The 27,360-nt window shown below is 37.1% G+C and overlaps 1 protein-coding gene across 2 annotated transcripts in view; it reads right to left on the reverse strand.

The window, feature by feature from the left end:
• Positions 1-4,150: 4,150 nt before the first annotated feature.
• The window catches only part of macrod1 (mono-ADP ribosylhydrolase 1), a 61,557-nt gene continuing 38,347 nt past the window's right edge, over positions 4,151-27,360 (reverse strand). The window contains exons 4-9 of one of the 2 annotated variants that reach the window (XM_058797668.1): positions 22,234-22,350; positions 13,597-13,718; positions 11,970-12,000; positions 9,352-9,425; positions 6,960-7,041; positions 4,151-6,010 (exon numbers count right to left, since the gene is read on the reverse strand). In XM_058797668.1, coding sequence (XP_058653651.1) covers positions 5,985-6,010; positions 6,960-7,041; positions 9,352-9,425; positions 11,970-12,000; positions 13,597-13,718; positions 22,234-22,350 — 452 coding nt within the window. In that variant the 3' untranslated portion in view covers positions 4,151-5,984. The remainder of the gene's footprint in view (positions 6,011-6,959; positions 7,042-9,351; positions 9,426-11,969; positions 12,001-13,596; positions 13,719-22,233; positions 22,351-27,360) is intronic. The other variant, XM_058797667.1, reaches the window with a different exon arrangement.

Below are 27,360 nucleotides of genomic sequence, written 5' to 3' on the forward strand. Positions count from 1 at the left end.
AAGCAAGCACCACACACAGTTTCAGAAAAACTTCCTTAACAATGTAGGCTATATAACATGCATATCATGAAAACTGGGATGGTATTTAATTTGCACAAAACAAGCTAGGCCTCAAAACCAGAGGAGAATGCCACTGAAACAATGCAAGAGAGCCAAAATAATTGCGAATGCATGAAAAGATCCATCACTGGTGGTAGTGCATTCAGTGTGGGCAGAGCATTGTACAAATGCAAGATCTATGACAAAAATAGAACCAAACAGGATAGAGATACAATGGATCATTTTATAATGGAGCGAATAGGCAATCATACATTGCCCACAAATGCAATGCCCACAAATGACCCACTGTTCCATTATCACGCTAAGCACTCATCCTTCATTCACCATGTAATATTTTTTAATCGCAAATGCTGCATTTATGGCTTGTACGCAGCAAGTGACAATGCCTTATTGACGTAGGCTAAATCAAAACAGTAGTTATCTATGCTCACTTAGCTCTATAGTAGTGACACTAAGGTCTTCACACAGAACGCTGTTACACGTTTAATTGTTGCCGCTTTCAATTGTTTTTACTTAAATTGTGCTGAACGGACATACGTTAACCGTACTTTTATTTTTCGGCATCGCGCACTAGCCAAAGTCAATTTTTTAAGAATCAATTCTGTGAGAATGGAAAAGTCCACTCCACAGCTGCAACGATAAACGTTTTTTTTCTCCTGTCGATAACGTAATCAGTGTTGTTTATATTTAGTAGAAAGTGCACTTTATATTGAACCTAAACAACACTGATTGCGTTGATTACGTTCTGGGGTACGCTCCAAAATGCCGGACGACAGTAACTCAGGGAGAAGAATTGTTGAAGAAATTATAGCTATTATTGTTTTCTTTGTGCACAAAAAGTATTCTTGCTGCTTTGTAAAATTACGGTTGAATGCCTGATGTCACATGGACTATTTTGCTGATCTCCTTGCTATGTTTCTGTGCCTTGATCGTGGTAGTATCCTTTCTGTCAAAAATATCTTAATTTGTGTTCCGAAGATGAACGAAGGTCTTACGGGTTTGGTAATGATGACAGAATTTTCATTTTTGGGTGAACTAACCCTTTAAATAATTTCAAATATCAGTGTTCAAAGTTTTAAAATTAAAATAGGCCTATCAAAACCTTATTTCTATGTTTTATAATTGTAATTGACTTAATGATTAAATGTAAGAATTTGACACACTTCTAGAAAACATGGCTTTATAAAGGTAAAAATGCCCATTAAGTGTAAAAATCATTTAAAACTCGTTGGAAAAGATTCATTTCTGTCACTGCTGTGAGCTGACCACTGCACAGAATATGAAGAAATTCAAAAACTTTAGGAGTCAGCTGTCCACGGCAGGCCTGCAGCGCAACACACTCAGCAAAATATCGTCTATAAACCTAGGCTATCTAATTCTTCTTAGCTTAGTGATTGTTTTCACTGACCATCGTAAAACAAGCTTTTATATTAGAAATAGGTTTTCTCAATGATAACGAGGATAAAACAAACAAATAAAAATGAATAAAGCATATTTAAGGTTTTTTTTGTTTTTGTTTTAAATACCCCCCCCCCTGCTTCTCGCGGTTTTTAAAAGGAACAATGCGTTCTGTGTGAAAAGCAATTATTAAGAACATTTCTTTTGGTAAATATTATGGAGAAAATAATGCTCAGCACCGTATTGCTGCAGAGTAATGTGGTAAACAAACTATAATGTTATTTTAACTGCTTCCATGTGCTCTGGGACTTTTGCAATTGTTAAATATTATATTAGGAATATTAAATTAAATATATGCTACACATTTGTCTGACAGAAAGAGATGCTATCACCTCTCTCATACAATACAGTAAACATCTTTAATATTTTAGTAGACACCAACAAAAGAGACGAGCACACACACAGGCTGTAGGTAGACACACTGCAGGAGATGAAGCTTAACTTCCCTGACGCTTCACTAAAAATAATTCTCTCACAATGTGTGAAGCAGCCGCAGTGTTTACTGGAGAAGAACAAAAGTAAACGGCGTATTTAATTAAAGGAATCACATATGCACAAAAGAGCTGTCTCCTAAACCCATCTTCACTCTGCTCCTCCGAGAAGATGCAAACAAATTCTGGTACATTTAAAACTTCAAACTAGGCTATATTGTGATAAAACATTCACCCGTTCTTTCATGAACATTCTCCTCATATGTGACTCTACCGAAAGTCCTGATGCCTCCTCCAACCCTCCAGAGTTTATCCTCTACTCCCCTCAATGCTGGTGTTTCTAGCTCTGACAGGCTTTCAGCTAGTAAATCAGTGAATTGATCTTGAGGGGCAGCAGAGTGTCCTGGGTTCTGCTAAAGATCCATTTTCATTTCACAAGCAGCCCCCCACGCCAGCGCCTCCTCCAGCATCCATAAACATCAGCGACCAACTCCTGCTGACCCCATCCGACTCTCTCAACACTCTCGCTCACACTCATTTACCTTCTCAATGAGATGAGGTATCCGTTCTCACAGTCCTCCTAACTCACTTTGGTTTCCTACTGGTGAGATAAACATGATCAAAGAGCAAACAACACTTTTTCTTTAAAAACAACCTTGTAGTTTGTTCTCTTCATATATAGAGACTAACAGAGGCCCTGGGGCTTGTGGGGGCTGTAGTGACACAATCACATTTCCTTGTACACTAGCACTAAACTATTTATGTGGTAACAAATGCAACAGGCATTTAAGTACCAGTCAAATTGTAGGTCCTATTATTGTAATATGCACAAAATGTTCAAGAGCAGTTCTAGAGCATCTCATCTGCCCTTTGTGCTTTTGGAGGGGCAGCTGATGTACTGTATAGAACACATATAATGCCACTAATAGAGAAAGGAGACTGATTAAACATCAAGTAAACATATGATTAAATAATAACCTTAAAGGCTCAAGAAAATGCATAAATAAAAACACCCACCTTACATTTTTAAGAAACAAATTGGGTCCCACTTTATATTAGGTGGCCTTAACTACTATGTACTTACATTTAAATTAATCATTTGGTACAATGCACTTATTGTGTACATACATGTTTTTACATTGTACTTATATATATTTTTTAAATACCTATATGTAATTACATCTGTAATTAATTTCTGTAATTACATTTATAATTACACTGTTGACCCATCCCTTACACCTTAACCCACCCTTAAACCTACCCATACCACCAAACCTGTCCCTAACCTTACCCGTATCCCACCTCAGTAGCAGCAATAGTGTTTTGCAATACAGTATGAACACAATATGTACATTGTACTTATTTTTTGATGTAAGTACATAGTAGTTAAGGCCACCTAATATAAAGTGTGAACACAAATTGAAAAAAGAAAAAGAAAAAATCCTAAATGTGGGTTAATAAAATAAAAATGACTGAACTTACCATCAATTTGCAGTTTTAAAAAAAATATACATAAAAACAAACAAACAAGCAAACAAATTCACCAGACATAAAGACTCTTTGTTTCCTGATAACAGGAAATCACTCTCCTAAAAATGCTCTTAATTTTCTCTTATTTTTGTCCCAAAACAGCAGGTACATTTTTTTTGTGGTAGAACTTCACAGTTTGTAGTCCTAAATACTGGAAGAAAAACAGCTTTGAGTCATTTTCTAATCCTTATCTAGCAACTTACGCTTACAGCAGCTTTACCGTTATATGACCGTGTATAATTTATACTGTAGAACAAAATGTAAAAGTCTTTTCAAGTAGTGCTAACCACAGACCTTACTGTACTCATAAATCAAAAACCGTGATTCTTAAAAACCCTTAAGAATATCCAGAGGGAGCTCATAGTGAATTAGCCTTCCAGTTTGACCTACAAATTGCGTCATAACCGAACAGCTCATTTAACTACAACTTTGTTCTTTGACTAAGCAGGGAGCCATCAAGACCAAAGGTACTGACCCAAGTATAAAACTTCTGCAGTACCTCAAAGCCCAAATTAGCAGCCAAACAAGGACATTTAATGTTTTAAAAAAAAGAAATGATAATGATGAACTACACAGCCAGCGCAGGCCAGTGGGGGGACAAACCCAGCGAGTATAGAGCATGCTGCTTGTTCACACATACATTTATGCAGGACTATTTTAAATAAACTGAACAAAAGTGCAACTTCTTGTTGTATGGAAAGCATTAGCGTTGACATTTTAATGATCGCCTTTTGTGTTCAACAATGGAAGAAAAAAATCCTGTGCATTTGGAGCGACATGAGGGTGGATAAAATGCTAAGCAACTGCAACTTGGTTAGACCAAAATGTAGAGACATGCGCTTTTTTACCTTGGAACTTAATAATCAAAGATAAAAATAATTATTTGGGAAGTCACATTCAAATCCACTTGGCTCAAAAAGCCCCATGACACTTCTGGCTGCACCCACAAGATTAAACCAGATTGAAGTGACTATAAACTGCGACAGAACACCAGGATGAAATGGCAGGGCCGCGAGTGATAGCGAGCTCCGTTTGACTGGCAGAATCTGGGGTTATGAGTCTGACGATACACAGGGAACACAGCTGGAGGGAACCAGAGAGAGACACGATAGGATCATGGAAAACGAGCGCACGAGGGCATGGGAGAGAGAGATAAGGCGAGAGAGCAGCAAAAAAGAGAAGAGGAGCTCTCATCTTGCCGTGCTTCTGCTGCTGGCGTATAGGATGCACTCCAGTGTAATCGTCACTGAAGGGTTACTATTTCAGCAGCAGCCGCACACTGGCTGCTTTCACTGTGCCAATACAGCAAATTAAATAACACTTTACTAAGAGGGCTAGAGAGAGAGGGACACAGAGCTGGATTGCAAGAGGGAGGAAAGGAAGAGAGAAGTGCTGATGGGACGGTGATGAAGTCTGGATTTAGGATAATTACTCTGCTGAGCTCTTCCTCCCTCTCTCTCACGCTCTCTTTTTCTCCTCCACTCTCATTATTTGGAGAAGCTCGCCTGATGACAGTATCTGAGCTGCCTGTCGCTTATTAAAAAATGAAAATTGCTTCAGATGAGTTTATTAAACTCATCTCTCCCTCTCTTTTTCATCTGCCTCACTCACACTCTTCTTTCTTTCACAGATATAGCAGCATGTTGAGATGAAAGAAGACTCATCTTTTTTTGGAAAGCGCTATGAGAGATGCTCGAATCGGAACGATACGAGTGGGGAAAAAAATAAATTGTCGCGAAACAATTAGGAGTTCTTCTCGAGGAATTTGACAAAATCAATCTGCATCAATATTTCAGAATATTTCATCTGCTCTAAATCCATTTGCTGACATTATACTATTAACTTGAAGGCTTACGGTGTAATTAATGAAAGTTGCATTAAGAGTGGCCCCAGCCATTAGTTCAGAGAGGGGAGCTGACTTTAATGAGGGTCTTTTATCATACTGGAAGACGGAAAGTACATTGAAGTAGTACAAATAGTGCACTTTCATTATAGGTTAAGTGTTACAACCACTGACATACTCTTTTGCTTCCTTTGATTGCCTTAATTCAATTTTTATTCAGCTCTATAAACAATATTCACGTAGGAATACTAATGCAGCTCAAATCGTATAATTGCAGGAAATTGTTTCTGGAAGGAGAAATAACAAGAGTAAACAGAAAACAGATCTGAAAGACACCGAACTTGAGACATAACTTTAAAAAAAAAAGAAATTTGTTATAAAGCAGTATTTTTGTGTATGATTCTATGCAGATGAGTAAATGTTTCATTGTTGGGTGAACTACCACTTGTAAGCCCACACTGTTATTAATATTAACACAAATCCAATAGCAATATGACTCCCAACAGGAATCTGATAGCAATCATTGAATTCCATGTAGCGCTGGTTTGGTGATATATAAATCAGGTGGTGTCAGGCAGCTGTTGTTGCTGTTTGTAGGGGCTGCATCAGGTGTGACGGAAAAGCAGTTTGTGTGGTGTTTCCACAGCAACTATGCCATCCTCTCATAATTTGCTCTTTGGTGGTGAACCTGGAGGTGAAAAACAGGTTTAATGGAGCACATGCACATACAGTAACAGACATTTACATGTTTGGAAGTTCAGCCACTGTGTGAGATCTCAATAACATCATGGCATAACTGTGATCATTAGAGCAAGGATCGTTCATGAAACATGTTACATTTAAAAAAAGGTGCAAAAAACAGCACCAGTTGTTGCCATAGAAGAACCATTTTTGGTTCCACAAAGAACCATTCGGTCAAAGGTTCCTTAAAGAACCATCTCTTTCTTACCTTTTTATAATCTGAAGAACCTTCTTTCACCACAAAGAACCTTTTGTGAAACAAAAGTTAAAGGTTCTTTATGGAACCATTTAGACAAAAAGGTTCTTCTATGGCATCGTGAAGCACCTTTATTTTTAAGAGTGTAATGTAGTCAGTGTACAAGCGTACAGCTATCACAAAAGAAAAACTTTAAATTGCACTAGTTTGTACTCAGTGTCCCAGAACACAAATACATTGACGTCAGTCAGGACTATTACTTATCCTCTCATTGCACGAGGAATAAAATGGAGGAAAAATACACATTTTTGGGGGTTTGAAATAAAGTGCAGAACCACTGGATACAGTTTGTTTAGAAAGCCTAAATCAAGGATGATTATGAATTTTAAATAATTATAAATATCTGCTATCTCTCAGCGTTAAAAAATGCAATATGTAAAGAATAATGTTTGGAAGAACTCACTATAAGTTTAAGGGTGTGTGTGAGAAATGTTGGATGGTAAAAGAATAGTAAAACCTGACATTTTTGGTCCCCACAAGGAAAACAGCTTATAACTTTTTTTTTTCAAATGTAAAAATGCAGAAAGTTCTCTGTGAGGGTTAATTTTAGGGGGTAAAGTATACAGTGTGTATAGTATAAAACTCACTATATAAGTCCCAATAAAACATGAAAACCCAACAAGCGTGTGTGATGACAGACCTCGTGGGAAGTATGCAGGCAACATTGTTTCGTAGAGTTCTTTGTCAGACTTCAGAAACACACAGAAGATGACCCGGTCCAGCTGAGAGCAGATTAAAACCGAAAAAGAGACAAGAAATAAAAAATGAATGACCATAGAGAATCTCACTTTCAAGTTATGACTTTGCTGCTGCACAGCAGAAACCGACACAACTGAGAACATACCTGTAATAATATATCACAAACTCTATCCAAATGAAACAAATATGCTTATTACATCATCGATCATCCTTACTACACTCTCTAAAGTCATAGCAGAAATTTGCTTCAAATCTTGTGAATAAAGTTAAAAGGAAAGAAAATAATGTTTCTAGACCTACATTACAAGTTCATTTCTGTAGAAGAGTTTATTTTGTTTGAGATATTATTTTCAGTCGTATGAACTGAACTTCAAATGAAGAAAAAGGTTCATTTGTCCAATTCACTGATTTTTGACTTGTAGCCTCTCAGTCTTGTGTGAAGAGAGGGTCTGCTGAAAAGGATCACTTGGGTGCAATAGCTTAGCATATTCTAATGTCTGAGTCTTTCTAGCCGGAGAGGCACAGTGCCAGTGACCTAACTGTCCTTGACAGAACACCAGCACCAGTCCCAAATGCTTCATGGCAAGCAACAACATAAAAAGAATACATCGAGATCCGTGCCAGCATCCTAGAACCTCCATCTCCATGACAACAGTGGTGAGGGCAGGTGGGCTGTTCCTGCTTCTAATCATGTTCCTGTAACACATCATTGCATCCAGCTAGCACTCCTACTCCGCCACTGAAATCTCTCTCTCTCATTTTTCTCTCTTTGGTCTCTAGCATTGTCTTTTTTCATTGCCTTTTGCCAAATGTCTCTCCCTCTCTGGCTCACTCATCCTGTGTTGCTTTGTCTGTCTGCTTCAGATTCAAAATAATGCTTTACATTGCCAAAGCATTTGTAACATTATAAACATGCACATATGTAATGGACTACAGAAATTTTACAAGTTTACAAGTTTTTTCTGGGTTAAAAGCACACTATCAATAAGAAAATAACACCATAATATTTTTGGTTTGCTTATTTTAACATACTGTTTACAGAATGTAACACCAAACAATAGCGAATTCAATTTTATAAGTTTTTAAAAATGCATATTTTATGCAGTTTCATTTGATACTACGGAATTTTATTGTTAATAGTTACTTTCTTTTCGAATCATTATCAATCATATCCTCAGTAAACACTGCAAGTGCCATGAAGGTTACATGGAGGTGCAAATTTAATTTAACTAAGCTAAGTGTTTACTAAAAAAAATGGCTCACTCACGTATCATCATCATCATCATTTCAAGTTAATTTTGATCCAGACATGAGTGGTTTTGTGGAAGTGGGTGAGTTGTTCACTCTGTAATTAATTACTCCGTCTATTTTCACCAGCCTGACGCATTCAGGTCGATTCGCAGACTGGCTGCGAATGCGATCATGATAGGTGGGCGTTATCAAATTGACAGGGTAATTGGCCAATCACATTGATGTGGAGGCACCACCTACTTTTATGTGACCTTTTGCTGTTATTTTTTCATTACCCCTCAACATGTGCTCTTAAAAAAACATGGCTTTAGATGTATTTAGACATTTTGTGACTCTTTTTTAAGTACTGTTGATTATTTTCTGCTGATGGTACACATTACGCAATTTTATAAATAGTAAAAGTAGAATAAATAGAATGAATTAAAAATATAATAATAATATAAAGCTAATAAAACTATTCCAAAACTATAAAAGTGCTTTCTCTCTTCCATTCTGTACTATTCTCTGGGTGTACATGGAAAGTGGAAGAGCTAGCAAGCAGCAAAGCGCTGGTTAATTAGTGTGCCATAATTAGGGTGTCTCTGTCATTTTGTATGTCTGTAGCGTAAAAGACGGCAAGAGCAAATAAGCACGCAGCGCAGAGTGAGATGAAAGCTCAGGACAGGAGAGACAGATCAGTAAGAGATGAGAGAGGGGAAAAAAAGACACAGATGTGACCAGGGAAAATCACGCGCGCGAGAGAAAGAGAGCGGCTGCAGTATGGGACGTGCAGAAGTTTTGTCAAAGACATCCTGATGGCTCATTTCCTGTTAAATTTACTCTAGACTCACATTAAGTCACAGGGGCCAGAGATTGTGTCAATGCGTTTGTGGATTTTTTTATATTTGTGCAGTTCTGCGAAGCCTATACAAGCTCCGTTAGGAACCAATTAAAAGTGAGGTTATATTTGTGTGTGTGTGCGTGTGCATGCTGACTCAGAAAAGAAAGTCCCTATGCAGCCACCATCTGTTTGCCACGGCGTGTTCCTCGTCGAACAATAACAACAATGGCAAGAAAAGAACACCAATAGGGAAATGACACACCTTCTCGTGATTTTGCTCCAGGTATTCTCTCACTGTTCTCAGGGCAACTTCGACTGCTTGATCAGGTGGATATCCTGCACCACACCACACCACACATCATCCAACCCATAGACACAATATACATCAGATTTATACTAGGACTTTTAATCGATTAACATGTTTAAATGATGATTATTAAAAAAGGCTTAAAGGGATAGTTCATCCAAAAATGAAAATTCTGTCATTAATTACTCACCCTTATGTCGTTCCAAAAGGGGTGGTTTACTGTTTTTTTTCTAGGCTTGATTGTGTTTATGGGGTGCAGTCAAATGTGTTCATGCTTCGTTTTTTAAAAAATGCATTATTTTTCACATAATTTACCTTTATTCTACACTGCTCTGTCCCTTCTCTGATAAACCCCCCGATTATTTCCCGGTTTTATGAAGCCCCTCCCTCGGAAATACACGATGGACTCTGATTGGTTAGCTGGTCCAGTGTGTTGTGATGGGCTAAACCGCCTCTAGTGTGCGTCTAAATGTCCCGCCCCTCAGCTCAGCGGCATGTGCTTCGGTTGTACTGTAAACAATGACGTCGTCAATATTGCTTATCAATTTAAGCCCGATTGAGACGCAGAGAATATTAGTGAAGAGGATCGCGCAGAAACTGTGCAAGCGCCACTATTAATGGTATGTTTTTTTGTTTGTTGTTGGTTCATACTTTTAGATACTCTGTTATTTTTAAATGCTACTGCTTCTGTTAGCTTTTAATATACGGTTTTATACTGATTAAAGCATTAATACAGTACAGCAATCGCACGCGCGTCCATGTATAATGCTTCTCATTGCTATGTGAAAATAAGTGTATAATAAGTGTACAATACAACTGAATGAGAGAGAGAGAGAGAGAGAGATGCAGAGCGTGTGCAGAGCAGGCGACGCGAGCAACAGTATCAAGAACCGCTGCTTTAGAACATATGATTTTGAAACTTGAATCCATTAGAATCATTAGAAGACAGAATCGTGATTCATATATGAATAGATTTTTACGTGCACCCCTTGTTTTCTCTTCCTCTTCTCTAAAGCAGCGGAGCTTGGCCTCGCCCCCTTTGCTGCATGTTCCCGGGGGCGGGGTTTATCTGGGTTTGTGACGTATCAGACCCGGGAAGTAGCTCTTTTTAGTCCCTACGAGCCGTTTTTGTATGCATTAAACTGCCAGAATTTTAAAAGACAATATCTCCGTTTGCACTGAACTTTCAGCGCCGCAACTTTGCAGATATTGTTTATGCTCAAACAGCATCATTACACACTAACTAACATTAAAAAAGTGAAATCGCAACCACCCCTTTAATTTTATGGCGCTATGAGAATACTTTTTGTATGCAAAGAAAACAAAAATAATGAATTTATTCAACAATTTCTTCTCTTCCACACACAAGTGGCATGGTACTCTCATAAACGTGCAGCGGAGACCGACACGGAAGCGAAGAAATTGTTGAATAAAGTCATTATTTTTGTTCGTTTGTGCACAAAAAGTATTTTCGTACCTTCATAACATTACGGTTAAACCACTGATGTCACATGGACTATTCTAACAATGTCCTTACCACCTTTCTGGGCCTTGAAATTGGCAGTTGTGTTGGTGTCTATGGAAAGCTCTTGGATTTCATCAAAAATATCTTAATTTGTGTTCCGAAGATGACATGAGGGTGAGTAATTAATGACAGAATTTTCATTTTTGGGTGAACTATCTCTTTAAATTATAATGCACCGATTGACTAAATAAATAACCACAATCAATTGTATCCAAATACAGATAAATAAGACATTACTGAGACAGATCAAAAAATGAATTTCTTTTTATAATTAATCAAAAAATCAATAATTGATGCATTAAACTGTCATTCCCAACACAAAGTAAATGAAAACAGCCTTGATAATTTTTATAGATACGCACATTACTTTGATTGTAATGATCTAATTAGTATGATTAACCAAGAGGCATCAGACATCAACGTGTTCACACCTTGTCAGCACTCACAGTTCTGCCAATGCACGGCACCATATTTTCTGCTTGAGGACTTGATGGTAGTTGTTTTCGAACTGAAGCTGTTTGCTGGGTTCATTTTTGAGTTTAATCTCGACACGTATAGCTAAGAAGGGGGATTATAATCACAGTGACATGCTCTCGCACCTAATCTCTCCTAATCTGACCGTCTAATCCCACCCTTAATCTGAAAATCCCTCATACTACTGCAAGTGATATCCACTCCCAGAATTCCTAAAATGAGGTTCCTGCTACATAAACAACCACAAATAAGAACACATGCATGAGCACGGAGGTCACATCAAAGCCGAGGTTCATAAACGTACCATGGATTTGGTTAGATAGAGCGTCATAAACACTGGGGAGGAATACCATTGATGTTAGCTCATAAATGCGGTTAATGGATGATCATAGGTTTTAATAATAAATGAGCCCATTGAAAACTCTAAATCAACCAACCTGAAATCAATTACACACAGTCGTTTATAGACTATGAATACAAAGGACATATAAAAATAAATAATTGATGTAAGACAAAGCAATTAAAGATGAAAAGTAAACATTGATTGAGAAAAAAAGCTGTAATTTGCACCTACCATACACTCCAGTAGAGATGCAAGGAAAAGCCTAGACAGCAACATCAAAGAGACATAAAAAGAAATATAGACTTAATTGTTTTATCATCCGTGTATGAATCACTAAATGCTTCTTTAAATAAATGTGTTGTATTGTAATAAAAGAAAACAAAGAACTTATTGTTGGACCTATTAGTACAAAACCACAACAAAACAACAGCTTTTACAAGGGAGGGTGAATGAAAATTGATTAATTACAACCCATTAAAGATACAATCCATTACTAATGTCAACGAGCCACTTGCGCGCTAGAATTAAGGGCCTTAAAAACAAAAGCTTTACTTTAAAACAAATGGACCGAGTCACAGACAATTGTTGGTGTTTTAAATGCATTTGCTGCTAAGGTACCACTTTGTGTCTTGCAAACCCCAGCACGTATGGATAGCACTTTGAAATCAATTAAGGGAATGAAATTTCTGTCATTTACTCTCCTTCATTTTCTTCCAAAGCTTGAATGACTTACTTTCCTCCATGGAACATGAGCTACTTTGCTGAAAGTCCTGGCTGCCGCTTTTTCATACAATGAAAGTGAATGAGGATGGGGGATGTGGAGCATAAAAATAACTAAATAAGATTGTTGCGTTTGCTTCGTTATGTTCCAAAGCTATCAGAGGACTTGTAATGATACTTTTAAGTTCATTTTGAGCTCAATTATCAGCTGCCTCCTTATGGAAGAGCAGCCAGAACATTTACCACAACAACCTTTGTGTTCAATAGAAAATATTATGCAGGGTTGAAATGACCAGATTTGTTTTTGATAATTACAACTTCAGTAATTTTAAATTAAGATTAAATGAATATGAAATTAAATACAAGTATTAGAAAAATTAAACAAAAATAAGAAATAAGTTGAAGTACTAAAATTAATTAAACTATAACTGGAATAAAATTTAATTAAACATATAGCAATACAAAAACTAATAAAAATAACAATAGCACATAAAATTATTATAACTTAAAAACTAATAAATACTATAAAAGTATATAAAGACTACTAAAATATTACTGGAAATGAGTGAGTAAATTATGAACATTTTTTTTTGATGAACTATTCCTAATAATAACACTTGGTTAAAGGTCTTTTTTCACAGTGAACGTCAGTTACATAAAGATAAACAGGAAGTCCCCAAGATATTATGATGCTGCAGCACTCCTTCCTGAGAACCTTAATGATGGATCTTAGCTGTGCCTGTGTGTATTTTTATCCTTGCTGGTGCACTGTGTTAAAATCTTTTATACATGCAGTAACCTGTCTTCAATAAATCAATCTCTGAAAGAAATAAAGCTGAAACGGCTCTCAACTGTTTTAGTAGATTCATATAAAAATTGTTAGGGCACCAGTGAAGTGCGAGTTATGCGCTGTGTTATGACTGGATTGCTGGCATTTTGATACTCATACCCTGACGCAGCTGTGAGATGTGAGTGATACAGGGTGAGAGTTTAACATGTTAACTGTATGTACCTGAGTTTATGTGCAACCAGTGTGTAAGGTTCGGGATTGCAGTGGGCCGTTAAAATTGCATACAAGTAGCTACATCCCAGCCAAGACATCAAATCTGAATCTGTTATGAGTGTGTGAGACCCTCACCACAGTCCGCAGGTGGTTCTTAGTTGCTGTGTGCAGACAGTTATAATAACAGTTTCTCAGTGCTTGTTCCTCTCTGTCCCCCACTGAATCATGGACTATCGGCCCCACGGTGTGAATAACATCTGTGAAACAGAGATAAAGCCAAAGACAGAGAGAAGTCATACAAAAATATCAGAAAAATGATATATATTATAAAAAAAATTATATATTAGATATGTTATATAACTCCCTCCCTTTTATCTATACATGTTTCTTTCGTTCAAAGTTTGGGGTCTGTAGGATTTCAAGAAATCAATACTTCTATTTAGCAATGATGCATTGAATTGATCAGAAGTGACAGTAAATACATTTATAATGCCATCACAGGAGAAAATCAATATAAAAATATATTAAAATGGGAAAAAGTTATTTTAAATTGTAATAATATTTAGCATGTTACTGTTTTACTGTATTTTTGATCAAATAAAGCCCTGGGGGGCATAAGAGACTTCTTTAAAAAAAAAAAGAAAAAAAAAAAAAACACTTTCCAATCCCAAACAATTGAATGGCAGTGTACATTTTAAAATATATTTTAAAAATGCAATAACTTCCTTACAGTAACTGAAACTGACAAGAGCAAATGCACTTGTTTAGTCTACACTTCTGTGCAGTTTGATTGTTATATTAAATCAGTTAAATTTATTGCCAGATTTTCATCTTTAATTTACATGAATTGTAAATCATATGTTATTATGTTTTTTTTAGATTGCAATCTATGCATATTCTGGAATTATAATAAACAAAAATGGATGATTTAGAATTTAGGTCTACATTAAATGTAAAAAAAAACATAAATAAAAAGTTTTACAAATATGTTAAAGCACTATAAATGACCTATTTTAACCTCAATAGCAAAATTGTTCCATTTAATAATGGTATCAGTATATCATTATCAGTAATATTGGCCTTGACAGATCTTGGCCTTTGTATTACAGTGCGACCTACTTACAGAAATAACAGATTGCTATTGGAAGGGTCTAATGCTATTGGCTTGTTTTGTCTGATGAAGTATGATAAAATATGATGATATATTACTCCACAACATCGAAATATCTCATCACAGTAACTGCTGATAGATGCTGTCAACACCTGAGGTAATGTTCAACCTTTTATCATACTAATCAACAGTTTCTAGCACAACACAATAGTGACTGCAATTATTTAAAATAAATAATATTTATAAAAGAGTAAATTCTTATGGCATAATTGATTTCACAATCTTTTTACTGTCTTGTTACCACTGTTTACTTGTAATAACTGTAGTAATGGCATATTTTATGGTTAATAAGTTAATAAGAGTATCTGTCAAAATTCAAGTTTGTCACAGAATATGATTATTTAAGTCAAATGTCTGTACTGCAATTGTTTTACACATAAAAGCTACCAAATGAAAAAAAAATAAATACAGTAAAAAAATTTTGTAAGGCCTTCAGTAAAAGAAAGTTGAAGAACCCCTGATGTGTCACACAAACTTATTTATGCATTGTGTCTAGACTTTTGATTAGCTCCCCTCTTATGCATTTACAATAACTGCTTTCTGTTTGTTGTTCCCATCTCTGCCATCTGTCTGTTTCTCAATTACTAAAGCCCCACTTGTGTCAGTCCTGCACCCTCTCATCTCAATTTCCTGTTTCCTCCTCCCATTGACACTCAGCTCAACCGCAGGCGTCGTGTCCGTTTCCCTTGTCCTCCTTTTCCGTCTACCTTCTGTCTAAAACATCCATCCATTTGTCCTCTCAATGTCTCATGTCCTTGGGTGTCACATCTGTGGCGTGTCCTCAATCTCCCCCCTTTGCCCCGCTTGTCCTTTGGACGTCCAGCAGCTCACCGTCAGTTACACTCCCACTCCTCTTTCCCTCATCCATCCACCCCCCCGCTTCCCTCCCCGACACCTCTCTGTGCTGCGTGCTGTCCGGCTGCGTTTATTTACCGCTGCACTCTGCAGTGTTTACAGCATCGATCCACCTCTGTTTGTTTAGTACAGCAGCACCATCATACATCAAGTCGGGCAGAGACATTACTCACACAGAAACACACACACACACACACACATCCATACATAAACACAACCAGGCTTGCAGACACTCGCATATGAAGTGCAAAAGGAAACAATGGACAGGAAAGAAAAAACAACAGAGAACAGTGGGCATATGTTTGACTGGAAGTACAGTGTCACAAGGCACTGTCATGTTTGTGGCACAGCGTGATCGGCTTAAGCGGGTGTAGAAGGAAGAGAGGAAGAGAGACAGGATGACATAATCACCGCAGACACAGGTGCAGCTGGAGGTTAAAGCAAACTACAAAAAACTGCCGGGAGGTTCAGATATCGCACTGTTCAACTCTCCCACTGTCGCTCCTGTTTGCTCTCTAAAACAAACACACTTACAACAGAGCATGTGTGGGGAAGAAATGAACATTTTCTATGGAGTTCAGGGTTACAATGTAGCCTAACGTAGATTCAGAATCTTGTAAGTAAACAATAGTTTCTGAAATGGATAATTTAAATTGGATGTGTTACCTTTCATACTTGTTGTAAAGTCTATCTAAAGTACAGAGTATTACTAATGCATGTCAGGGTTCAACATACAATTTTAAATAAAGGAATTACATATTCGTACATGTATATTTATATTTGTTATTTAACATTTGCATTGAAACCTGACATAATATACGAAGAGACACTTGTATTTTGTAAATAAATTATAATAGTATATACAGGTGCATCTCAATAAATTTGAATGTCATGGAAAAGTTCATTTATTTCAGTAATTCAACTCAAATTGTGAAACTCGTGTATTCAATAAATTCAATGCACACAGACTGAAGTAGTTTAAGTTTTTGTTTCTTTTAATTGTGATGATTTTGGCTCACATTTAACAAAAACCCACCAATTCACTATCTCAACAAATTAGAATATGGTGACATGCCAATCAGCTAATCAACTCAAAACACCTGCAAAGGTTTCCTGAGCCTTCAAAATGGTCTCTCAGTTTGGTTCACTAGGCTACACAATCATGGGGAAGACTGCTGATCTGACAGTTGTTCAAAGACAATCATTGACACCCTTCACAAGGAGGGTAAGCCACAAACATTCATTGCCAAAGAAGCTGGCTGTTCACAGAGTGCTGTATCCAAGCATGTTAACAGAAAGTTGAGTGGAAGGAAAAAGTGTGGAAGAAAAGATGCACAACCAACCGAGAGAACCGCAGCCTTATGAGGATTGTCAAGCAAAATCGATTCAAGAATTTGGGTGAACTTCACAAGGAATGGACTGAGGCTGGGATCAAGGCATCAAGAGCCACCACACACAGACGTGTCAAGGAATTTGGCTACAGTTGTCGTATTCCTCTTGTTAAGCCACTCCTGAACCACAGACAACGTCAGGCGTCTTACCTGGGCTAAGGAGAAGAAGAACTGGACTGTTGCCCAGTGGTCCAAAGTCCTCTTTTCAGATGAGAGCAATTTTGTATTTCATTTGGAAACCAAGGTCCTAGAGTCTGGAGGAAGGGTGGAGAAGCTCATAGCCCAAGTTGCTTGAAGTCCAGTGTTAAGTTTCCACAGTCTGTGATGATTTGGGGTGCAATGTCATCTGCTGGTGTTGGTCCATTGTGTCTTTTGAAAACCAAAGTCACTGCACCCATTTACCAAGAAATGTTGGAGCACTTCATGCTTCCTTCTGCTGACCATCTTTTTAAAGATGCTGATTTCATTTTCCAGCAGGATTTGGCACCTGCCCACACTGTCAAAAGCACCAAAAGTTGGTTAAATAACCATGGTGTTGGTGTGCTTAACTGGCCAGCATACTCACCAGACCTGAACCCCATGGAGAATCTATGGGGTATTGTCAAGAGGAAAATGAGAAACAAGAGACCAAAAAATGCAGATGAGCTGAAGGCCACTGTCAAAGAAACCTGGGCTTCCATACCACCTCAGCAGTGCCACAAACTGATCACCTCCATGCCACGCCGAATTGAGGCAGTAATTAAAGCAAAAGGAGCCCCTACCAAGTATTGTGTACATATACAGTAAATGAACATACTTTCCAGAAGGCCAACAATTCACTAAAAATGTTTTTTTTTTTTTTATTGGTCTTATGAAGTATTCTAATTTGTTGAGATAGTGAATTGGTGGGTTTTTGTTAAATGTGAGTCAAAATCATCACAATTAAAAGAACCAAAGACTTAAACTACTTCAGTCTGTGTGCATTGAATTTATTGAATACACGACTTTCACAATTTGAGTTAAATTACTGAAATAAATGAACTTTTCCATGACATTCTAATTTATTGAGATGCACCTGTATAATCTATTTAGCAACAAGTGATTTATATATACAGTCAAACCAAAATTTATTCAGACACATTCAACCTCACATTATCACAGTTTATTTGCTATAGTTTAGAAAATGGTAATAAAATATGACAAGAACTCAAAAGAGTTAAACCGTGTCAGAACAAATTAATCTTGAGAATGTCTTTGAAAGAAAGGTTTGTAACAAAACATGGTCAGGTCAAAGTGTCAAATCAAATTTTTGGTCCCAGATTTACTGGTCTACTTTACTGGTAGTCCACTGTATGAAGAATTTTTAGGGTATATGCCACAGTTTACTTTATTTTGCTATCCTCATTTACATAAATTAACTATAGTGTCCTGTAGCCACTATATGGTGTATTTTAATTTGTTAATAATAATAATAATAATAATAATACATAGCTGTATCTAAAATGAATTAAGGGTCAATAAAATGCTAATATTTCAATAAATAAATAAATAAATAAACAAACATATGTACAAAATTCTTATAGATTATAGTATTAGTATTTGATTGCCCCTTATTCATTTTAGATACATTGATTAATTCTTATTTACTTATTAAAATACACCACTTATTTTATTTCAAGATTATGTATTTATCATATTTCAATACATTTTGTGGCTTTTTACTTTAATATATGCTGGGTCACAGCATTAGTGTGCATGTGGTCGTACAGCCTGTCTTCAAACCCATTTTATTTCCCAATAGCTTCCTGATCCTGAGAAAACACACTGCTCTTTCTCCCCACGCAGCTCCCATACTACACACCAAAACCTGACAACACCCATAACGTATCGATGAATCTACTCCAAACTTGCTATTATCAAGCTCTAAATCACTCCTCTGTATGTTCCCCCTCCTTCCTCCTGCCTGCTCGCCTTTCTCTTTCCTCCTCTCCCTCCCTCTCAGTGAAAGGTTGTCTGTCTTTCCGCTACTAAGTCTCACTGTTCACTCATCCAGACCAAACCCAAGTCTCCTGTCTCGTTCACAAAGGGAGGCCCTGGACTCTCCCACCAAATCCCCTGGAGAAAAGTCACTGTGCACAACTATATCCCCATTCTGCAGCAGGGGAGCAGGTGTGTCGGTTTAAAAAAAGGCAGCCAGCTAAGACGAACTGCTTATCATCTGAAAGGTCCGAAGGTGTTTGACTCACTTTTTGTGTTTCTCTCCTTTTTCTCAAATTCAAATCTGCTTGACAGCTGAGTTACAATGTACCAGCAGTCACCGGCCGATCAAGCACGACAGCCCGCACAATAGATCGCTCTCCTTTCACCTTGGCTTTCAACTGATCGGTTTTGACAAGAAAATGCTGTGGTTTTCAGAAGGCTCCGGCCCAAAATTCGTTCAAAATAACAGCCTGGAATCGGAGGTCATTATAAACGTACACTGTATTTCATTGGATTGTTTAATAAATATAATTAAGTAATTGAACCTTGTTATCCAACCAGTCTATGAGCAAAAGACGGACGGAGGGAGAGAGAGAGAGAAAAAGGGATTAGTTAAATAACAGGAGAGAAGGGTGGGTGTTCGATTGGCCTGTGTGGATTTTAATTAGTGTTAATTGGCCACAGAGGGAAATGAAGGCTCAGGGAGAGTGTGTGTATGTGTGTGTATTGATAAATATGCTCCACTCTTCTCTTTCTCCCCGCTAGCAATGGTTGTTTTGTATGGTTGCGTCCCTAGTCAAGGCTGTATTGGTACACAGGTGGACTTAGGGACTGACAGGAGCTGCACATTCTGCCTTTCTTACACCAATGAGATCCACTGGGTTTCTAGTTCACCCCCTCAACCCGGGCAGAGTATGTATCATTACTATACTTCTGTTTTACTTCAAGGCACAAACATACACTCCCCTATCCTCATCCAACAAGCAACAGATGTGCGAGCACATGTGCAAACTGCAGCTCAGGCAGTCAAAACATGACAATACTCTATACAAACACTCAAATCTCAGATTTAATTTAGGGGCTTTTGCCTGTAATTAGAAATGCTTTCCAATAGTATCACACATACTTTGGGTTCAAGCTGAAGTATATAATTTCTGTGCCACCGAACGGAACTGCAAAAACAAACATTGTTTTCAAAATTGGTTACGCCCAGATCAACCTTTGATTCAACAAACTGATAGCCCCACCCCCAACTCACACCATTGGTTGAGTGAGTGTTGTCGTGTAGGACAACAATAGGAGAATTTTCATAGCGCCACAGAGACATAATATTTACTGTCTTTGAGAAAAATAACCATGAATAGCATAACCTACTTACAGTTGTCTCTGGATATTAAGTTGAGATAGAAGAAAGTATTTAAATGCTGAAAAAGTTATATAATTCAGCTTTTATGGTTTTTAAAAAATAACTCTAAAAATTAAATGTTTGCACTGTTGTCCCAAACCCATAAGACAAATTGGTAACACTTTAGTATAGAGACAAATTCTCACTATTCAACTAGTTGCTTATTAGCATGCCTATTGGCTATTTCTTATAAAGCACATATGTGACCCTGGACCATAAAACCAGTCATAAGGGTCAATTTTTTCTATATATATATATATATAGGACAATATTTGGCCTAGATACAACAATTTGAAAATCTGGAATCTGAGGGTGCAAAAAAATTGAAATATTGAGAAAATCACCTTTAAAGTTGTCCAAATTAAGTTCTTAGCAATGCATATTACTAATCAAAAATTTTGTTTTGATATATTTACGGTAGGATAATTTACAAAATATATTCATGGAACATGATCTTTACTTAATATCCTAATAATTTTTGGCATAAATGAAAAATCAATCATTTTGACCCATACAATGTATTTTTGGGTATTGCTACAAATATACCCCAGCAGTTTAAGACTGGTTTTGTGGTCCAGGGTCACATATTCTGCATGACCATATTCTACATCCCTAATCCTACCCAATACCTAAACTTAACAATTACTTTACTATTAATAAGCAGCAAATTAGGAGTTTATAGAGGCAAAAGTCGTAGTTAATGGTTTGTTAACAGTGAGATTTGGACTCTAAAATAAAGTGTGACTGACAAATTACATTATTTTTTAATCCATATGAATCTGACAGAATTATTGTTGAAATCTTGTGAAGAGATACAGTCACTTGTTATAATTAATATAACATAATTATAAAATATAATTTTTTTGGGGGGGGGTCTGAAACAACATCAGGGTGAGTAAATGATGACAATTTTAATTCTGGAGGTGAACTACCCCTTTTAACTTGTTCTGCAATGGATATGATTGACATTTCAAATCTTTCAGCATGTTCAGCAGAGGTTTGCTATTACTTTTCCAAATGACCGGTGCATTTATAATCCGGCTGATCATATAATGGGTGAAAAAAACATAGATTTGCACTGAACTTATAATCAGATCAGTCATTATAAAAGCAGTGTGCGGTGGACGCAGTCAGACACAAACACTAATTTCTAACACTAGTCCTGCAATTACTGCTGATATTTACTGTTCTACTTCCCACAGTTTAGTACAGTACAAAGAGAGAAGATGAGAAAGAAAAACACAAAGTTGGAGAGAAAAATCAACTAAAGACTAAGTAAATCCTAACAAAGAACATAGCCTAGAGTGCGAGGCAAACCATCGATGTGTATCTGTCTGTGTGAACGTATATGTGTGTGTGTTGTGGGGGGTTGGTGGCTGGAGAATCAGCAGCGTGTGCATCTCTGTCTCCGAACAGCTAGGTACGGTGGGGGGGATCATAAATTAGACAAGGAAATTACTGCTAAGTGTGCGAATAAATTAAAGTGCGCTTGCTTCTGTAAACACTGTCTGACTACATAATTACTGAACACTCTCTGGAAGAGTGAAAGAGAGGGAGGGAGATGGATGGGGGAAGGGAGGGAGGGAGAACGATAGGCAAAAAGGTTTGTGTTGATGGTTTATTCATTTATTCATATGGCAGCATGCAACATGTACGCAACCGTTTGACATTTCGCTAGAGAGGTTGCACAACACCTGCTTACAATCGTAAGATGGGAAATGAAAAACCGTGCAAAAAATGTACTTCATGACATTTATCAAGTGTAATTTAGTTTCTACAGAAATATGGTGCTGACTTTGAAGCGATCAAGCAGAAACACAGGCAAGGTTTGCTCTCTGCCTTATCCATCCAGCATACTGGAAAATATGCTCAGGTTTAATTCTACCAAATGATTCTGAATTCATCATCCAACATTATGGAGTTCAAAACATTTCAGACTGATGTTTATATGCCATTTGTATGATGATTGCTGTGTTCCATGAGCGACTCACATTTTGCAGGCAGACCGTAGGCTCCAGTGATCTTGGCTTCCCCCGTTTCACAGCCGTTCAAAGTGGCACATTCCTTCCTCAACAGAGGACCAGACCCACGATGAATGGCACCATCCACTGAAAATGGGAAAATATTTTATTATATGTAATATATATATGTGTGTGTGTGTGTGTGTGTGTGTGTGTGTGTGTACTTAACCATATTTTGGGGAGAAATTTGCACCCAGAAGACATCCATAAAAATGCAGTAAATATTTTTTTAATTGTAAAAATGCAAAAAGATTTCTGCCTATGTAAATTTCCTAATTACAATATATATATATATACAGTCATGGCCAAAAATATTGGCACCCTTGGTAAATATGATCAAAGGCGGCTGTGAAAATTAATCTGCATTGTTAATCCTTTTGATCTTTTATTTAAAAAATTCACAAAAATCTAACCTTTCATTGGATAATAAGAATTTAAAATGGAGGAAATATCATTATGAAATAAATGTTTTCTCAAATACACGTTGGACACAATTATTGGCACCCCTAGAAATTCTTATGAGTAAAATATCTCTGAATTATATTCCCATTCATATTCACAATTTTGAGCACTCCAGGGTGATTATGAACATGAAATTATCCAGCCATGGCTTCCTGTTTCACAGAAATATAAATAGGAGGAAAACAAAGTCCAAATTCCTTAATCATCCATCACAATGAGAAAAACCAAAGAATATATTTCTGATGTGCAGCAAAGATAATTGAGCTTCACAAATTAGTGAAGTGGCTTTAAGAAAAGAGCTAGAGCAGTGAAAATTCCCATTTCCACCATCAGGGCAATAATTAAGAATTTCCAATCAACATAAAATGTTACGAAACTGCCTGGAAGAGGACGTGTGTCTATATCGTCCTAATGCACGGTGAGTAGGAGAGTTTGAGTGGCTAAAGACCAAGGACCACAGCTGGAGAATTGCAGAAAATAGTTGAGTCTCGGGGTCAGAAAACCTTTAAAAAAAAAAGTGTCAAACAGCACCTACATCACCACGTTGTTTGGGAGGGTTTCAAGAAAAATTCTCCTAGCTCATCCAAAAACAAACTTCAGCATATTCAGTTATCAGACACGACTGGAACTTCAAATAGGCCTGGCTTCTATGGTCAGACGAAACGATGAAACGAAAATGAGCTTTTTAGCAGCAAACACTCAAGATGGGTTTGGTGAACACAGGGATAAAAAGTACCCCATGTGTACAATGAAATATACTGCTGTATTTTTGATGTTGTGGGCCTATATTTCTGCTGGAGGTCCTGGACATCTTGTTTAGACACATGGCATCACTGATTCTATCAAATACCAACAGATAAAAAAATCAATAAGTGACTGACTCTGTTAGAAATCTTATAATGGGCCATGTTTGGATCTTCCAACCGTACAATAATCCAAACACAAACCTCAAAAACAACACAAAAATGGGTCACTGAGCGCAAAACCAAGCTTCTGCTGGCCGTCCCAGTCCTCTGACCTGAACCCTGTAGAAAATGAAATAAATAAATAAAACATCAAAAGGATTAACAATGCAGATTAATTTTCACAGCCTTCTTTGATCATATTTACCAAGGGTGCTGATATTTTTGGCCATGTCTGTATATATACTTCCATTGCAATTTAACAACATGCATGTTATATATTTTTAAACCTGGATAAATATGCTTTGCAGGCAGCTGTATATGATGAGCTCTTCCTAATAATAATCATCCTAATAAAAATATTGAATGACAACAATTATTCAGTTCACTAGATTAAGGTGGAGGAGAGACTGTTTACCAAGTGACACATCTTACCCCACTCTCCCCTAGAGAAACACTGTAATGCTGATGTATTTTTACAAACCCAACCCCCATTTATCATTTGAGGATACAAAAAATCTGATTTCTCATAGCACTGAGGGCAGCAATTTGAGGGCCATAACAGTTTTACTCTAGGGTTTTCAGCACCCTGGCACTTTTGCTGATATGTGCTCAGAATCTGCAGGAGCGAGAGACAGAGTGATAAAAAGATAGAAAGATAGAGAATATATACCAAGAAACACCATAGAGAGGGTGAAGTGGAGGAAAAAAAACAGAGAGAGACGGAGGGACAGATGGAGGGAAGTTGTACTCAGGGCTTTGGAGCAGAGGAAAGGAGGATGAGAGGAAGGAATAAGGGAAAAGATGCGAATGTGGTGACGAGGTACGCCTGTTGGGAATAGTTTGCCTTCCTGTGTAATTGCAACATGCACACACACTTTTTATATTACACAGACATCTTGTTAGCAGGTGCTAATTGGCTTCTTGCTTACTTGACAAGGGGTTTGTGACATGGAAAAAACATAATATTTTCCTATATTGCATGCACAGCTTTTTTTTTCAGTACTCATTCACACATGCTCCTTACATGCAACCTCATGCAACATCTAACCTCATGTGCACACACACACACACACACACACACACACACACACACAATTTCTGCATACAAAAGCATGTGTTAACATTTGTTCTCAATTTCCTATCAAATCAGTTTGGCCCGGACTGAGCGGCACTAACAAGTGTTTTTGAAACACACCCTTTTATTGGCTGAACTGGTCACCATGGCAGCCATTAGTAAGAGCATTTGATTGGATCTGGCACATCTGCTTGCACGTGTCACAAATCCCTCGACACCAAAGCACTATCTCTCTCTAAACACTCGCCCGTCGCTCTGGGTTTTCAACCAGAATACCAACATTCCACTCAGTGCCAAGTGGAAGACAGAACACACACATTCTCACTCAAAAAATAAAACAATCAATCAATACTTATCCATGTGTGACTTTCCAGGTTGCTAAAAACAGAGCAAAGAAATCTCACAAACAGACTTGAAGAATATTTAAAAAGGAGCCATATGCCAAAATGCAACATTACACCACAAACGCAACAAAACCCCAAAGAGACTCTAATGTCACCGTGTCCTTTCGTACAATCTGGAGCTCTCTCAGCTCTGAGCATCAGGACTGATGTCTCCCACTGTAATAAACAGAAAATTTTGATCGCCTATAGTTATGTGTGCCATTTCCAAGTATGATCCATTTGACCGTGAACGTACAAAATCCAGCATGAATTATTTTCATCACTCACTAACTCATAGCCTCTCTTTCTTCCTTCCTTATTCACTTTCTATTTTCCAAGTATTTTTACCTTTCAGTTCGTGCCTCATACACAGCAAAGTGAAAATATTTCCAGTGAAAATATCAGAACATCCTTTAAAGTTTATAGAAAGCATTATGTGAAGAGTTCAGATGCAAAAGCCTCTAAGTACCGTCTGAAATTTTCTTCTAAAATGAGCATTTTTATCAGACTCCTATAGGTTCAGTAATTTCACTTTAATGGCAATGAAAAGATTCTAGAGCCTGAGAAATGCATTTAAAATGCATATGTTTTACTGCTTTAAAGCATAAACCCCCCTAAACTGTGACATTTATGCTTAAAGAAAATGCCATAAGAAAAATAAGACATCTCTGAATCAACACATTATCATATTATATTATATCATATTATTGTGTTATAGTTTTGCTTCTTAATTGATGAAATATGAAACATATCTTGAATGAGGCTTAGTTTTCTAATGTCACTGACAAATAGTTTTGTTATAGTGAGGTAATAAAAATAAACCTAATTTAAGATATGTTCTCTGAAAACAAGTCTTGTTAAATTGTTCCAAATAAATTTTGTTTTAAGGATGTTTAGATATCATTTTTGTAAAAAGAAAAGACTAAAATACTTATTAAATTGATTTTTGCAGTGCATCAAAAATGCTGACTGAGAATAGATGGTGCTAGAGTTTAAAAAACAGCATCCGAAACAAACTATATACAACTATACAACACATCCCAACTCATCCATTCTTTTCTTTATTCTCTCCTCTGTTGTTTTAAACACATCCTCTTGTTTTTGCCCTCTCAGCTTTAGTGCTTTTCCTGCTTTAAACACCAACAGGCAGAGACTAAGCCCTCATCTCTTTCTCTGCATGCAATGCTCTGAGGCTGTGTCCTCCCTGATGTATAGTTTGTCCCTGCCTAATTATCACCCAGGTTTGCCTTAACAAACCTCAGGAGTGGAGCCAACAAAAAGAGAGGGAGGGAGTGCGAGTGCGAGGAACCCGATGTGTTTGCGTATTGGCGACAGAAATAGAGAGAAAAGAGGTGTTGGAGTGTTAGGGAGCGAGGAGAAGAGGTGATAGGGTAGGGCAGAGAGACAGAAGGATGGGTGCGGAGTAAAACAGAGAGAGCGAAAGGGAGATGGAAGACATGCAGAGGCACGAACTGACAGTGAGGTTTAAAATGAGGGAGGTGAAGGTCAGGCCTAAATCAATCGCATTTGCCATTTGTGTTTGAAGAATTGCATAAAAAAACCCAGGTCAATATACAGCAGTGCGCACTTCTGAATTTGTGTTTGTGTGTGAGCGACGTGGTTCTGATGAGTAGGATTCTCAAGTGCAGATTTATCACTGGTATTGATTAGCTAACGGGCATGCACTTAACACGGGCAGAGAGCAAGAGCGGCGCACGCTTACAAACAACACACACATGCATACGCGCAAATACTGAGTCAACAGTTGAACATTTCTGTTCATTTGCATAGCACTCTACTATAGTAAATTACATTTGTTAGTCTAATATGCCGATTTGCTGCTCAAGAAACATTTCTTTTTATTAATGTTGAAAACAGCTGTGCTGCTTAATATTTTTTTGTGGTAACCGTGATACATTCTTTTATTAATAGAAAGTTCAAAATGAACAGCATTTGTTTGAAATAGAATCTTCTAATATGATAATTAATTAATGCATCCTTTCTGAATAAAATATTGATTTCTTTCAAAAAAAATGTTTTACTGACTTCAAATTTAACATAACACATTTCAAGTTTGTAGTTAGTTTTAAAATTTGAAAGCACAAAATAAGACATGTGCAATAATCACAGCTACTGACAGTGTTGGCATTTCTAAAAGCAATGCTTATTTATAGTGTCACACATGACAACTAGTCTGTTTGTTGTGTGAAATATTGCAGTTTACTTTTAAATGGTTCATAATTCACAAGAATTTTTACTTTGTGATAATGAC

The sequence above is a fragment of the Onychostoma macrolepis genome, chromosome 14 (assembly GCF_012432095.1).
Source record: "Onychostoma macrolepis isolate SWU-2019 chromosome 14, ASM1243209v1, whole genome shotgun sequence".
NCBI classification, from domain to species: domain Eukaryota; kingdom Metazoa; phylum Chordata; class Actinopteri; order Cypriniformes; family Cyprinidae; genus Onychostoma; species Onychostoma macrolepis.